The following is a 16,730-nucleotide window of genomic DNA, read 5'->3' as shown; positions in this document are numbered from 1 at the left end:
TCATAAACCTCCAACAAAAAGTGCTGGTTCTTTCTAGTTGGTGCCTTTCTAATTCTGAAGCTGACGAATGCTTTTCTCACTCTTCCAGAACTCAAAACCAACCTGACATTTCTAAAATTATTATTTTGAAGGCAATTAATCTATAAAGTACGTCAAAGCTGTGCCAGCTGGGGAAAAAAGTAAGAAAGGAAGAAACAGCAGTGTTTCTGGCTCTCTCCATTAAATGGGAGTATTTTTCATGCATTGGCTGGGGCAGGGGGAGAAGCCAAGGCGCGGGCGTGGATCCCTGGAAGCCGCATGTCAGTCCCCAGGAGCAGGGCTCCCTGACTCCCCCGGAGGGCTCCAGCGCCCCCGCGGTTCCGCCCAGCTAGCAGCAGGGGTGAAAGCACGGGCAGAGCAGGAAAGGGCGGGAGAGCATGTGGCCCCAAGGCTGGCCCCCTAGGAGGCCCCCTAGCTGGGCTGGCACCCAGGCAGCAGCTGCTGCTCCTTAAACTGGAGAGGTGGCTGAGGGGGCTTTGTGTGAGCCAGGATCAAAACACGCCTATCAAGAGGGATCAAGAGCCTGGCCAAGTGGACTGCAGATGGGAAAGGGAATTAAATCTTTTTTTTTTAAACAAAAATGTAAAGAAAATTCAGGGACAAAATGCCTCCAGGTGCAATTCTTTCCTTTTTCTTTGTAGCAAAGGCTGTTCAATTACCACAATCCTCTTCTCCCCTTCACCCACAGATCAACTTTAAAATACAACCTGTTAGTACTTAAAGTGATCCATTCACGAAGAACCCCGTACCTTCTTGCTCTCCCACCACTCCCCCCAACCAGCCCCCTAGGCCTCCAGCCCAGACAGAGGGAATCAGAGGTCCTGATCTCCTCACTAGGTGGCTGTGGGTTTCCACGGCCACAAACAAATGTGACCCGGGATGCAGCCATGAGTCCTTAATCTGCATTCCATACAGGCAGTACCACTCAGCTATCATTAATCCCATGCTTACAAGAAGACTCCAGGGTGACTACCAGGGAAGACAGAGATTTGGGGAAACAGAGGCGCTGTTCCCTGGGTTTGCAGCACCTCGTGGTAGAGGCAGATTCACAAGGAACAGGCCTTCTGAGCCAGGCAGGGTGCCATGTGTGCGCTAATTGGAAGAGGGCAGGAAGGGAACTGTCTGGGGGAGAGGCGGGTGGTTCCTCAAAGGAAAATCGTGGCTACACTTGAGAACTCTCCTGGGGGAGGTGGGCTCTGAAGGCTGCTGAGGCCTGGGGAGGCCTGTGATGGCAGCGGAGGGGAAGGAGAGGGGCATCCAGGTGGAGTGTGAGGCCGATGCCCAGGTCCAGAACTGAGAAGGGTCCAGGAAGTCCTCCGGCGTAAGTGGTGGAGGGTGGCGAGATGGGGCCCTGGGGCTATAACCTTTTATCTTCAAAGACCATGAATTCCAGGCTGAGGAATGGCTAAGTGCAGTTCTAATAAATGAGACTCCATCATCCATGGGCAGCCTGTGCTGGTTGGGCAGTAAGCAGAACTACATGAGCTACATGACACGGGAGCTCCTGGCCCCATTTTAGCTGTAGGTCTCTTCCTGCACGGAGGAGGAGGAGCAGGGGGAGCAGGGGGAGGAGGGAGATGCCACCCGCAGTCCCTGTCTCCAGGCCCCTAAGGTTGCTCCTAGGGGATGCTGGCTACTGGCTACTGCCTGGCCCTTCCACGGGGGCACACAGCAGGGGGCTGGGAAGCCCAGCATTCGTGCGTGCATGTGTCTGGGAAGTGGCAATAGGAGACCCTTTGGAGCAGGGGACTAAAGGTACAGAAGTGCAGCAGAGACCTCTGTAGCCCAGTGGAGCACACAGAACCAATTCCTGCCTCATCATCCATTCTACTGGCTCGGGGCTACTGGCTTACTGCAAGGGGCAGATGCAGGCTTCTGAGACACATGTGGCCTCTCACTTAGCACATTACAGGTGATGGGAAAGGAGGAGGCGCACCAGCCCTGGTATCTCTAATACTGGGAAGTGTTTGAGCAGCTTATGTGCCCACCTGCAAAACAGTTGCTCCTAACCCTGTCTAAGACACCACAAATCCATGTTCTTCTACCCCTGCCACCACATCTGGCAGTGCGGGAGGTCACAGCAGCAGCTTCTTGCAGGTGGGACCTGTCCTCTTCTGTCCGTCTCCAACCCCACGCCCACAGCACCTCCCCCTGACACCCCACAACAGACTCTATTAACTTGACGTTGCACATCAAATATCTCTTCCGTTTAATTTGAAAAAAAAAGTTAATATCACAAGGGGCTCCAGAAATACATGCTTTTGAATTCCCATCACGGAGAGGACAGAAGGGACACTGGCATGTGCAGAGGGGGCTGCTTTCCATACTCACGCTTGTGCACCAGAGCCCAGCACAGCTCCGCTGCCCATGGGGAAGACCCAGCCCGCCGGGTGAGGGCTGGGGGGCTGGGCCTTTGGTTAGCCGGCGTGTGTCCAGAGCTTGCTGGAAGGTGGCTTGGCAGGAAGGAAGCTCCCTGCATCCCCCTCTAAGGCAGAAAGAGGCAGATGGCACAAGAGGAGGCATTTAAGGTTCCTTAGCCTCTTGCTGCCTCCGAGGCTGTAGGACACATTATAGAAACCTGACACATGGTAGGTCTATGATTTGACCTTGTATCTCACAATAGCCCAACGACATAGCAGCAGCCCTGATGTGGATGTTGGTAGGAGAGCGGCCAGCCTGAAAACTGCTCCTGGATGCTCCTGTGTTGTTAGTCCTCACAGAGAATACACTAAAACCTTTTATACCAAATAAGAGTAAATAATTATACCAATATAAACAGGGCCTTTGACCCTTTTATTTTATTAAAATGGCACGTAAATAGTAAAACAGCATACTGATCACTTCATAATGTCTGCAAGCCCCAGGTGCGCTGCTCAGGCGCGGCATGTGGACACCCTCCTGCAGGCTGCAGACTCATGCGTTGAGCAATTCATGTTCTTTATCGGTTTTCCCAACAGCGTCAGGATTTGATAATGGGTCGAGGTCAGCGAAGAGGCTGAACCAGGCAGTCAGGTCCGAGGCAGCCTTGGCAGGCTCTGGGGAGAGAAGGGGAAACATCAGCGAGCGCACCTTCCCGGCACCGGGCTCCGCGGCCACGTGCACGTGGGTGCCGGCTCCTCACACAAAGGGGCAGTTCCCAGTCAGACAAGCTGAGGCAGGGAATCCCACGTCCCGCTGTGGGCTGGCCGTGTGACATTTCTAAACCATGGCCTGGAGCTCAGGGAAGGCAGAGCCCCAGTGTTAACTGTCCCCGGCACCCCACTCCAGGGGACGGCCACAGCCCACCAAGTGGCCTAACACCTCAGACCCCACTGTTTCACACACAGGAACTTTCAGAGTTACTTCAGAAATCAGACTGAATGGCTGAGGAAGCAAGATACCATCCAGTGTCCACTGGAGGAATCTTCTCAATCTGTTGGATCTGTTGGAGAAATACCATGGCCACTCTCTCTCAGCTTAAAAGCAGCAGGCCCAGAGGGGGTTTGAAGCCTAGCCAGGCTGCATCTCTTCTCTCAGGGACACGCTGCCTTCAACGCTGTCCCATCAGAGGAAGGAGCTGCCTGCTTCTCTCCCTGGACCCCAAATCGCCCGTCCCTCACGCTTGGGCCTCGCAGGAGTATTGCCTTCCACGGTCCTCACTGACCTACCTGCTCTAACTCCCTGCATGCTGCAACTACCGAGCCAAATTGTCTTCCAGATGAGAACAGCATTTTCCAAAGACTGCCTGATGCAAGTGATCCCTAAGTAAATTAGGGGCTCTTCCTTACATAAATCATTCCACATGAGAACCTAAGTTCATCGGCTCGGATGACCCAGGTTTTTTTCCTCCTCCAACAGATGGGAGTATCAAAAGCATGAAGAAAATGGCTGACAGGTTAGCCTTCTAGCAGAGGGCAGCTAATAATGTGCTTGCCATCTGGCTGAAACGAGTCTCAAAAATATAGGCGGGACACGCTGCTGCCAACAGGTTACACTAGAGCGGCAGGAGGGCACGGACGGATTATGCCACATAAACAGGGCCTTTGGGCTTTTCATTAAAATGGCACAGAAATGTTGGGACACTGGATTGATCAGGTTATGCATCTGACTCCCCTGTCTTTTCCTTCAAAATCTCTTTAGATATATTACTTTGCAATGAGATCATCAGTGCATCTATTATAAAGAGAAAACTTCTGCAAGTAAGGCTAGTTGGTAATTTGCAAGTTCTTACTATGTAACACTAATTGAATTCCACCTGCAGTTAGGTCTCAAGTCCCTTGATTTATTTGAATATGATAAACCAAGACTTGAGAGATCTCGATATAATTTGGTTGGGCGGTGGGGTGGGGAACAACTTCAAAATGGAGTGACTTGTCTTTCATTAGTCATGTAAGAGGTCATGTAAGGCAACTATAGGGCAAGACTGATTGATTTAGGAGACTTGGTTTATCTCTATTCTTGACAGAGAATATGAAGACATCTTAAAGAGAGTTCCAGTAAAAGCACGCTACCCCCTCATTTCCCCTTCCTCCTAACATCCCAAAGCTGGAGGCAGCCTCCGAGGGTGCGTGTGGCCTTGCTATGTGGAGCCAGGTGACTGTATTTTGAGGCAGCCCTCATATTCCCAGGCCTCCACAGTTGGAGTTTGGAAAACCAGGTGTAACTATTCACATAACACCTAAAAGAACATACTCAGAATGCTTTCTGATGCTAATAGACACTGCCTTTAACTTCCTGTGGTCACCAGAAGGGATGGAAGAGAGAGAACTATAAATACAGACAACACCTCCAGTCAAGCACATACTCATTTGGGGGTCTGTCTCAAAAGAGGATCCATGAACTTGAAAGGCCCTCTTTTGAAAATCAAGAAACCTGGCTGTTCCTGAGGAATACTAACTAAATGTCTTGCTTGGTGGTGCCAAAGTATTTTCAGCTAAAGAGAGCAAACCTCGGTGGTCTTTCCCACCAACTGCTGTTTCCACCCAATCTTGGGGAGCACCCAGTCACATGGAGACAGATACTTGATTCCTCTTCATTAGATTTGATAAAGGGAATTATTAATTAGGACATAAGGCCAGAAAAATAGCATGTAATTCGTAGGATCATGCAAAACTCTTCAGCCTGTAGCCCCTGCTTTGAACACTAGGTGTTCAAGTAGAAATTAGCAAAGATACAAAGAAAAGAGTATTAGTTCTGTGGGAAGAAGGGCAACTGTCATTCAAGGGGTAACCCACTGTCACCTTTCAGAGCAGGGCTGTTGTCATTTGGACTGGTTGCCTTCGGTGCTGGCCATGCAGCAGGGGAGGGGTGGCATTGCTCTCTGACCAGCCTAATGTCCAAAACCAGAGGTCATTAGGTCTCGGGAGGTCCGGTCCCTCTTCCCCACTAGTTGCTGGGCACACACATGGTTCTCAACCATGGCGATTCCGGAGCATGGGAAGAGGATAGTGTGACAAGACTGTCCCCCCTACAAACCATGGTTCTCACACTTGAGGCACATTTTAGGGGAGAGTAGATAAATAATCATGCCCAACTCAAAAAGTATGGAAAACTAGGGCAAAGATTGGATTTTGAAAAGCAAACAAGGCATTGCTAAGGTTAAAGTATTTTTGCCTTTAGCTTTATGCCCATTTTTCTTCTCAGGCAGCATCATTTCACAGTCACACCAGACTAACAGCTTTCCAAGGAAATCAAATGCCTTGTTTTTCTGTCACAAGTGGGCAAAACTTAAAAAGGTGAACACCTAATTAAATGTAGCAACAGACCTAGTAAACTGCATCTGCAGGTCTTCCCTACTTCCAATATGATCCAGTTCATTGATTTTCTATACAGCCAATTTAAATGGGGAGGTTTCGTTAATACAGAAAAGTAAACAGCAATCCAGTCCAAATAATAGAAGGGGAAAGAGAACGCCCCTTCACTTGATGCCTTACCCTTATAATGATATTTTGCTTGTGTAATCCGGCATTCTGTAATGGCCCTTGTGCTCTGACTGCCCTAATGATTACGAGGCATTTGGCACAGTCCTGCTGTCGGGGAAGACAGCATTTACTGTCTGGGCTGGATGCTTTGGCATGACTCATATTTTTTTTATTTTTTATTTATTTTTATTTTTATTTTTTTATTAAGGTATGATTGATATACACTCTTATGAGGGTTTCACATGAAAAAATTATGTGATTACTACATTTACCCATATTATCAAGTCCCCACCCATACCCCAGTGCAGTCACTGTCCATCAGTGAGGTAAGTTGCCAGAGATTCACTATGTCCCTTCTCTGCGATACACTGATCTCCCCGTGATCCCCCACACCATGCATACTAAACATAATATCCCTCAGGGCATGACTCATATTTAATGTAGACCCTAACCTATGCTTCTTTGCATGTCTGCTTTAGTTGTTTGTGTCAAGTCCCGTCTTCTCAATGAGACAAGGAATTGTTTGTTCAGTGTGCTCCAAAATGCCAGTGCAGTACAGCTAGGTGTTTGTGGCCTAAATCCATGCGGATTCTCACTGTGAAACGGAGACCATTAGATGATGTATCACTGTTCAGTTCATCCTGGTTAAAACTGTATCTCTTTACTGGGATGCTCTGGTCACAGTGTTTTCTACAGAAGAGGTTTTGTCTCTGCTAAGGCCCTCACAGGATATCATGTCTGGGTGGCAGCGTTCAAGTGGCGAAGTAAAACCAATTTCTGGAGCAAGAAAGCCACTCAGTATATGCCACAAAAATGACAGGATTTAATGCAGTTCATTTATCCTGCCATTCTAAGATCCGTAATCAGGGATGTAATTAGGGAATCATATTTATTAATTTGTGAATTTGTCCCATCTCCTAGAATTGTGAGCCCCTTGAGGGCAGGGATCATGTATTATTCATCTTTACATCCTTTAGTGCATTGTCTGGCACTCAGTGGGTGCTGGATTAAGATAAACTCTTGAAGAGCTCTTTTAAACCATGGGAAGTACACTTCTGAAGCATTCAGAGATGGCAGAGCAATGCTTGGCACAGTCCGTGTGATAATACCCACTGGCTGGCTCATTTCATTTTTGGCAAGTGGCACACAAACTTCTGCCTGAAGACTAACCAGTGACAAATAAAACAAGTGCCTTGACCTTGGGTCCAACACACTGCAAACATACAGAGGGTTTTAAGAAGTACTGTTAGTCATTGGGAGGGTGCTTGAACATGTAGCTAACATAATTCATAAACAATGAAAAGCACCAGATTTTGAGGGAACTTTCTGGGATGATGGGAATGTCCTAACAGTGGTTTGTGGTGATGGTTGCACGATATAAATGTACCAGAAATCTCTTAAACTGTTCGCTCACAATGGGTGAATTTTATGGTATGTAAATTAGAGTTCAACAAAGTAGTTTCTTAAAATGCCCAGATTTGGTGTTATGCAGGAGTAATGTAACCTCCCTGGTTCCTGAAAAACTCGTCCTTGAGCATCTTCCTTCTACACCCAAGTCATAGAAAACAGTGGTTAATGTGGAAAGTTAAAATTATGGTTCCTTTGGGTAGCAAACAAAGCTGAAAGGGTTAGCATCTCATGGTATATTCTACCATTTTCCCTACAATTCTGTCTCAGACACCAAGGGTAATAGAGAACCATGTGTGCTTAGGAGAGTCCACGCACCCTTCCCACCACCCCTGCAGCCTGGCCTCATCTCTTAGAGCTATGGTTCTCAAAGTGTGCTGCCCATACCAGCAGCCTGCGCGTCACTTGACAGCTGGTTAGAAATGCAAGTTCAAGGGCCAGCCCTGACCTACTGAATCAGAATCCCTGGGAGTGAAGCCCAGGAAACCGTTTTAACAAATGTGCAGTAATTGTTATGCATGTATAAGCTTGGAAAGCAGTGCCATAGACAGATGGCCCCTAGGGAGGCTGACTGCGCCACCATCTCTCAGCATCAGGGTCACCTTGGTTTGAAGCCAGAGCTGGAACAAGGAGGGACACCCTCCTAGGAAACAGCGATCTTCTTCAGGACCCAACGTCCTGCAGTTTTAAGTTCTTTGATCCTGACTAGCTCTCTGGGTGCAGGGAGACCAACACCCAGAAAGAAAGAACCCAAACAGATTCAGAGAAAAGCCAGGTGAGCGATAAGGAAGTCAACCACTTCTCAGTCCATGTAAGCTATCTGATACAATGGAACTTAACAAGATAAGTCTTCCCATTACAAAAACACGCTCAGCACTCATTTTTTAAAATGGCTGCAGAGAACACTAGGAGAGAGAGGCAGGTTCAAACCATTGTATTTTTCAGAGCATAAAATGAAACACATTCCTATGGAGGCAGAAATAAATCTATATGTCAAAACAGAGCTCTTCATGCTTTATGTAATAGGCCTGTTCCCAAAAAGTTATAAATAAATAAAAGGTCTGTATGTCAAGTCATAGTTTTAAAGTACCAGAAATACAAATCATATTCAAACCTATTGCTTAAAGGATTACAATGGCAGATTCCTTTATAAAGACAATAAATGCTCTCCTCATGGGATTCCTTTCTAACTGAATAGTGCTCACCTAAACACCCACAAACTTTACAAGTGACATGTGGAATCTGTGGATTTGGGAGCTTCTCTGTAGGGGATGACATGAAGGAAGATGGGCCTAGAGACATGGGGGACAGTGTATCTCAGAATTTTCACAAAGACAAAGGGCACCATTTTTCCTTTGTTCCATAATGTGAAGCAGAAACAGCAGCCAGTTTGCAGAGTCCCATCCCTTCCTCGGTACCGCTACTGAGCGCAAGTCTAACAATTCTGCTATATGTGCATGAGGGACAGGATGGTACAGCTGGGACACCAGATACATTTTTTTAAAAAACAAAGAGCAGTTACTAAGTTCAGCTGAAATGTCAGCCTCACTCAGCTCACTCTGGGAATTACTTAGGGGAGGGGTGCAATATAGGGTAATTGTGGATGGAATGCCCAGCCAGATTTCAAATGTCATGGCTCCTGTCAGGAAAAAAATGTGATTTAAAGGGAACTTAGTGTTGCTCATATTCCTGTAATTGGCATCAACTGTTCTTTAGTTGGTGTTAGTTGGCTGAGGCATTTTTCACATGAAGGGTGGCTAGAAAGATGTCTCCCCATGGCAAAGTAACTGAGCAGGAGACAGTGGTGCAGGGTGGGGGCAGGGGTGGCGAGCTCTGGGAACAAGACTGTCCTAGCCCTAGCGCTCTGTTCTCTGACGTGTCAACTGTGCTACTCGTTTGTGGGAAACATATACAAAACTTCATTGCAGCAATCCTGCCCCCTTTACTTACATAAGGGAAAATGTAAATCAACCAGAAATAACACTGGCCAGCTAGACAGCAAGTGGAGCCAAAATAACACCATCCCGAGTAGCACTTTATCCTGAGTGACGTTTCACTTGGTGGGAGAGCAGAAGCCCAGGCTGGGCTGATGGTCACCACCTGGGGAGCTTCAGGGTGGAGTTGGCAAGTAAAGGGGAAAGTGGGAACTCCATGGCCACGGTGGCCAAGCACCAACCTGCGCCTCACAGTTTCCCCTCTGAGCTCCAGTTTCCATACATGCCAAGGGTGGATACAAATTCCTGCCTCGTTAGGTTGTTGTGCGGATAAAATGGGATGCTGCAGGTGAAACTAGGGAGACTGAGGCTAGGGGATAGGGCCTCAATAAATCTAAGTTGAGTCTGGGTTTCTGTCTAGCTCAGAAAACATGAAGACCAACCTTGAGATTGTGTTAGGATGGTTTTGTTTTAACCTAATGGCTCAGTATCAGTTGCTCTTTCCTGCCCTTCTTACTGTCCACCTATCCATCCACAAGTCTTTTTTGAACATCTATAGTATTCCAAGCATTGAGCTATATGCTGATGGTGTGAGCAACACAAATATAGGCCCTGCCCGCAAAAACTTAAAGCAAGAGACAGAAAATTAAATCAATGCTACAGTGAGATGAGGATAAGTGGGATGATTCAAGACTGGTATAAAGGGAATAGAGAACAGAAGCACCGACCCCTGGCTGCTGGAAGAGGGGGAGCAAGCAAGAGTCCCTTGGGAGAAAGACACTAAAGCTGAGAACTTGAAGGATGAGCAGTTAGCTGTGCACAGCAAGCACATGGGTGTGCAGGCAGGGGACATGCTCTAAGGGCCGGGGAGAGCATGTGTCAAGGCCCAGTGGTGGAGACAGACAGGCTCACTGGAGTTCCATATGGTTGGAAGTCCAGCCTACTGACAACACACGGTTCTCTGGCAGAACAATGTCACTAAGTCATGCTAAGTAAAGGTGTGGGATTCCCTCATCTATAAAATGAGGGTGGTGCTGATGATGGTCATCAAGGTCCCTTCTCCGGACTAATGGAGGCACTTAAATTCTGCAGATATCCAAGACCTACGGACGCTCCTCGGCTGGCTCAGAAAGTGCTGCTGCTCTGAGGGAGCAAACAGCTCCACTGGCTTGTGACAAGAGCGTCTGCTCCATGTTCACATGACCTTTAAATGCACCAGAGTCTCTGTCACATCATTTCATTTGAGTCCCAGAAATATTAGTCACCTGAGCCAGGCTAAGACAGGAAGGGCAAGAGGTGAGCTCTGGTGGAGGAAAGGAACTTGAGATAACCCAAAGCTTGATGTGATATTACTCTTAAACGGAGACCCACCTTGGAGTTGGGTAAAAGCAGAAGAACATCTGGAAGGAAGGCAGGACTCTGAGAATCTGGAATGAGTCCTAACGCTGGTTTGCAGACTCCTACATTAAAAGATGTCCTGGTGCATTTTTTTGAGCAGATGGGAATCTTTTCAGTGTTGGTGTCTATTCCAAATGCAAACTCGGATGCGGTGGAGAGCAAGGAGGCCGCTGCAGGAGGCCTACGTTCCTGCCGCCCGCAGGCAGGCAGCCCTCTGGGGCCCCTCCTCCTCCCTCTAAGGGGCCTCAGGGAGGAACGACTTACGCATTGTGCATGGCACAGGAAACCCCAGGCCCTACCTGGCTGGTAACCTTGGAAACTCTTAGAAATCCTAGACAAAATTAACCCCTTCACATTTTCAGCACAACTTGATCCTAATGTAAGTGCCCTTGTGTGGCTCTCCTAGCGCTTGAAATGGGCGAGGGGAACAGAGGTACTTGTTCTCTTACTAAATCCCCCTTCCCTTCTATTCCCCCAGAATGGTGGGGGACCAAGTGAGGAGAGAAGCCAAAGGGGGGAGGAGGGAGGCAGAGGAGGATGGGGGATGGGGCTGCTGCCCTCCACCTTGGGCCCTCGCCCCTCTGGCCCCGAGGAGAGGCCACACCTGGAGCTCACAGGACCCAGGTCCAGGGCTGCCAGAGCCAGGGTAAGTGCACCAGAGAGAACGTGTGGGTGGCTGCTAGCACAGGGGAGGTTTGGGAGACAATCTTGGTCTCAAACACTCTATTCTGGAACATCACCCAACTGGGACGCTGCCTCCCCACCCCGACATTCTGCCTCCACGACAAGCTGGCTTTCCCTGTCCCTGTGTGTGCCCAGGATGCATAGGGCCAGGCTAACCATTACAAGGCTGCTCTTCCAGGAGCATCCTGGGAGGGCCATGAAGGGAGCCACCAGAAACAAGGCACTGAGAGGCACCAAGACAGAATGGGGACAGGCACAGGTTCCATAGTCAGAGGGCTCAGGTTCACAATCCCACCTGCCTCCTGCCAGATGCCGTGTGAACTCAGGCAAATTACTTAGCTGCTCAGCAACTCAGCTCCTCGGCTGTAAGATGGAGTGGACATAGCACCTGCCTGGGAAGAGTGTGGTGAGGATTAAGTACGTTCCCACACTAAAAGGTACAGGGGACAGTGCTGGGCATATAGCATGTACCCTATGGAGTCCTAGTTATTGTTTTACCAGCTCCAAATGGCAAATTCACAGAACTGCACAATCTTAGACCTCAACGTCTCTCAGGTGGGGGTTAACCAAGGAATAAGAAGACACTTGGGGAAAGGTGGATGGTGTTCCTTGGGTCTCTCCTGAGGGACGGGTGCATTTAATTTCTCATGTTACAGATGAGCATGCAAAGGCCCAGAGAATCTGAGTGGCCTGAGCAACCTTCGCAGAGTGAGTGCGGGAAGAGAGTTTGCAGAATAAAACCCGGGCCCTGATCTCCCTGCCACGGCTTGTTTCATTGAGCCAGTATGTCAACGAACTTTTCTACCTGTTTAGTCTGATGACTTACTCACTTCAGTGGTTTATTTCATTTGGTTTTTGAGGTGATCTGGATGATTGGGGAAGCAGTTTCAATACAACATGCCAAAAGTTTAATAGCTATTTAGATGCTTTTGCAATTCATGTATACAGATGGCTTTCCTAGACCATGGATGCAAAAAAACTCCAGAGCCAACATTCATCCTTTCCTTTTTTAGGGGCTCAGAAGAGTCCTGACAAAAGCCTAGAATGTGGTTATTCATAACTGGATTACATGATCAGTCATGGAAGCCAAGAGCCCATTCTTTACATGTTCTGAAGGTTTCCTGAGTCCTGGAAGTGCCATGGGTGGAACTGTGGGGTACCCGCAGGGAGTCTGCAGGTGTGGGGGAAGCTGAATGGGCTCTGCTTTCAAACACTCAGGTTCCACTTTTTTCCTGACATTTTGAGTTCCATAAACATTCCATCTGTGGCTGCTGATGTGCAAAGGAAACAGGGTGACTCAGAGGGTACAAAATAACCCCTTTAAACATTGATCTAGATGGATCCCCAGCAAGGGAATGGAAACACTAAGCAGCCAGAATGATCTTTTTAAAGCAGCCACAATGATCTTTTTAAATGCAAAGTTAGATCCTGTCCATCCTTGGTCCCAGATGTGATGGTTCCCAATTTCACTTGGTCCAAAAAAAGACACAAGTTGGGCCAAAAAAAGACACAAGTTCTTCCAAAGGCTACAATTCAAGGCCCGGTGTGGCCCAGGCTCTGCCTCCCCACCCCCACGCACCTCTCCCTGTTGCTCCAACCACAACACTCATCCTGAAGACCCTCGACCACGTCGTCCCTTAGGCACTGGCACAGGGGTTCCCTCTGCCCAAATCTCCACCTGGCAGAGTCTCTCACCTCCTGCAAGTCATTGCTCATCTTCTCTATAAGAATCCTATTTACTTCTGCAGCTCAGCCCACCCTGCCCCCTGCGCACCCCCCACCCACCCCATCGCCAACACTCTCCAGCACTCAGGCCCTACTTTTGCCTTTTCTTCCTAACATCAATCACTTTTTAAGCTACTGTGTGACCTGCTTCTTTATTTAATTTATTGTTCATTATATCCTCTCCATTAGAATGGGATTCCAGGAAGGCAGAAGCCTTGTCTCTTATGTTCTCAGATGAATCTGCAATGCCTGGTGCCCAGAAAGATCCAGTAAATATTTGGTGAATGAATGAGAAACTTGCTAAAGATTTGGCAGGGTGGCAACCCTAAGTGAGATTTTGTTTGCCTCGGAAATAAATGGCCTCCCTTTGTAGTACCTCTTTCTCTCCCTACAGTACGAGCTTGCATCTCTCTCTTGCATCTCTCTCTCAGCATACCTCCCACCTGAGACCTGAGTGTGGTGTGGTGCCTTTCCCCTAGACGTGGAGCAAAGCTGAAGTGCAAAGGCCCTGGCCACTGCTCTTGTCGTACCTCTCGGGCACAATTCTGGGAACCCGGCCATGGGCCCCGAGCTGAGATCCACTCACTGCCTGCTCAGGAAGCAGACGTGGGGCTCTGACTCCCTGGCTGTCCACTCGGCATTCCAGCTAAACAGAAGCACTGCCACCTCAGTCCCCTACTGGCAGCAGAGGACCAGTTTCTCCAAAGCTGCGCCTCCGAGGGGTTCATCCTGCAGCCCAGCTGGAGACTCTCCAGCAGCCCTAAATCTGAGTTGTGGATCTCTGCTCTAGCCTTCTCACTTTCCCACGGGCTGTTGGCACCTCCACTGCAGGTGGGTGGGAGCGAAACCCCAGGTCTCGGCTGCACTGCTCACCTGGAGTGCCAGTGACAGAGATGGTGAAACCCGGGGTGAAACTCAGGGCAGAGAAATATTTTTGGGCTTCCCTTACCCTTCTTATCTCTAACTCTATTACTGAAAATAAATGAGATGGCTACAAAATTGGACTCACAAAGGTAGATAAAAGGCATCATGCATTTCATACAAAAGAGGGAACTCTTGCTATGTCCGTGATCTCATCTCCAAAGACCTGAAATGTTTTTAATAGTTCATAATTACTTAATCATTCCAGCTCTGCTGTTTGTTCTCAGCTTTAAGTGTCAGATAAATGCATTGTTTATTAAGGAGATGAGTTCATGGAAAAACCAAAACAATGTGAGAGTTTCTTACTAGTGATTCCTGTCTTACCATTAAAGGAGGAAAAGTATGTTGAAATACTAGAAAACTGTTTCCTTCCCCACGTCTGTTTAGAAGTTGAAACGTAAAAACTTAAACTTCAACCTGAGCTTTGGCTTTTGCACTCTCAGTCACGTGCTCCCCCTGCCAGCCACCCTTGACCAGCACGTGTTCTGGGAGTGCCTTGAACCCTGACCAATGTTACTGACCACTTTTGATCAGCATGGAAACTCTTATTTCTGCTGTGACTGGAATGCATGGGACTATTACACCGTGTGTTTCCAGCCGGACAGGAATGGCTGAGCCCGGGCAGCCTCATGGTGGGGATGGGCCAGAGTTGGGATGGAAGAGAAAGCAAGGGAATGCTAAAACCCAGTGTGGAAAGAGTTAAGAAGGCCAATGTAATTAATGTGAGTCGGCACCCTGAAAGAGGGCTGTCTGTGGGGACATGGCAACTTGGCCCGGTGAGTGTACAGGAGAACCCAGCCAGCACAACGGCCTGGCAAGTGTGGTCAGGCCTGCAGGGCCATGACCGTGAAGGCAATCAGATCCTCTCAAGCATGCCATGAAAAAGCTCAAAATCAAAGTAAGGTGACAAGATTGAGAACAAAATGCTAGTACTGTAAAAGGTAACTGAGTAATGGATAACCATGTACGTAAATGTATATTTCTGATAATGTCTGGCATAGAGAAGAATGCTCTGCATACCTTATGTAACTCACAGGGCCAAAATGAATGTAAGTCACCCATGCAATACTGAGAAATAGATACAGGGAAATGAATCTAAACCTAAGTTGCCAAAAAAAATAGGTCTTACATTTTTATCTCAAAGCTGGAACGTGGTTCTGAGATTTCAGCTAAATAGTCACTGATATAAAAGAAAAACACAAACAAAACAAAAAACAGACAAAAAACACTGGATATAAAAGAAATACCAGAAAACATAGACAAAGAAGAAACAGGGCTTCGGATTAGAGAACAAACAAACAAACAAAACACCCCACTTCAACCCCCGTAGGACATACCCTGAAGTGAGGCCTGTAAGTCTTTCATATTTTGGTCTAAAAGCTGCGAAGGGAGGAATCCAGAGCCTGCCTGGAGTTTGGGGTCTGCCTCTCCCGGGGCCGCAGGGAGTGCTGGCTCCTTCAGCTGCTCATCTCCGAACACAGCAGCCCACTCTTTGCTGAACTCGCCCTCTTCCAGGGAGGAAGCACTGAAGATCTCAGTCAGCAGCAGCAGGTCGTCTTTGTCAGCACCTTCGGGGTCCAGGGTCCCTGCTGCTGGGCCCAGGCAAGCTGATCAGAGGAACACAGGACACAAGACATCACCACCAAGGGCCCAAGCCTTGGGCAGACATGCAGGGGGACTGGGAAGGGACAGACTGGGTGAGGGCCAGATTTAAGAAATAATCACAATATAAATTAATCCCACTATAGCCTCTCCCAAGCCCTTTCAGAATGAAACTTCTGGTTCTATTCTCCCTCATCCTCCTTCCCTCAAAGCAAGTCCAGTTTCTGAGCATCATTAGAACTGCACTTGAACAGTTTCCACAAAAACTCTAGGGTTTTGGTTTTTCCTTAATATAAAAATATTATAATAAATATTATTAATATATAATATAATAATAACTATTAATATAAAATGTTTCCTTAATATAAAATCCAATTTAGCACCCAAACATGTCTCAGACAGGAAACAAAGCCAGGACTGAATGCAGGTTGAAGATCTTAATTCCTTGTCTGTAAAGCTTCCTGGATCTTCCCATACAGTAAGTGCTAGGTCCAGAGCCAGCCCACCATGTGGCAGTGTGTCCTGCCTACCAGATGGGGAGAGGACCCTTGCCACACCCTGACTGGCCCAGGCAAGGAGAAGGGGTGGAGGATGTCGGGAAGTCCAGCAATGACCCGGAAAGGCATTCTCGCTTCCGTTCTCCTTCAGTGCAACCCGACTGCGTAAACCAAAGGAAAGGTGGGTCTGGTTGGCCTGAGAGCAGCGTGAAAGAATGACAGGAAACAGGGCACATCATGGAACTGCGTAGAGGATGAGTTTCATGGGCCAGAGACACAGCCCTGGAGGGTTTTTGGAATGAGCACTGGACCAAAGGGGAGTCCCTGGACCATTCTTTATTTGCTGTGTGACTTCAGCAGGACCCCTAACCCGTCTGAGCCTGTTTTTCATCTTTGAGTATTGTCAGGAAGACCAAAAGAAATACACCTGAGACTTCACTGCCTGCCCAGAAGGAAGACTTTAAAGAAGAGATCCACTCTTACAATATGAATACTGGCAAAATACTGAATAAGGAATACAAGAAGAATGGGGCACCACTCTCAGCAATCCTACTTCAAGACTTTTCACTGAGTTTTCTACATATTTCAAAAACCAAGGACTGACAGTTTTATTAACTGTGGCT

The 16,730-nt window shown here is 47.9% G+C and overlaps 1 protein-coding gene across 9 annotated transcripts in view; it reads right to left on the bottom strand.

Moving 5' to 3' along the window:
• Positions 1-2,813: 2,813 nt before the first annotated feature.
• ICA1 (islet cell autoantigen 1) overlaps positions 2,814-16,730 on the bottom strand; it is a 119,250-nt gene continuing 105,333 nt past the window's right edge. For 6 of the 9 annotated variants that reach the window (XM_017658117.3, XM_037019812.2, XM_037019811.2 and 3 more), the window contains 2 exons: positions 15,346-15,615; positions 2,814-3,074 (listed from right to left, as the gene is read on the bottom strand). In XM_017658117.3, the coding sequence (XP_017513606.3) occupies positions 2,953-3,074; positions 15,346-15,615 (392 nt within the window). In that variant the 3' untranslated portion in view covers positions 2,814-2,952. Of the gene's footprint in view, positions 3,075-15,345; positions 15,616-16,140; positions 16,187-16,730 lie in introns of those variants that run through there. The other 3 variants (XM_073238781.1, XM_073238782.1, XM_037019813.2) reach the window with 2 other exon arrangements.

Source organism: Manis javanica, chromosome 6 (assembly GCF_040802235.1).
Source record: "Manis javanica isolate MJ-LG chromosome 6, MJ_LKY, whole genome shotgun sequence".
Classification (NCBI taxonomy): Eukaryota; Metazoa; Chordata; class Mammalia; order Pholidota; family Manidae; genus Manis; species Manis javanica.
This window is presented reverse-complemented; position numbering and strand designations above follow the sequence as displayed.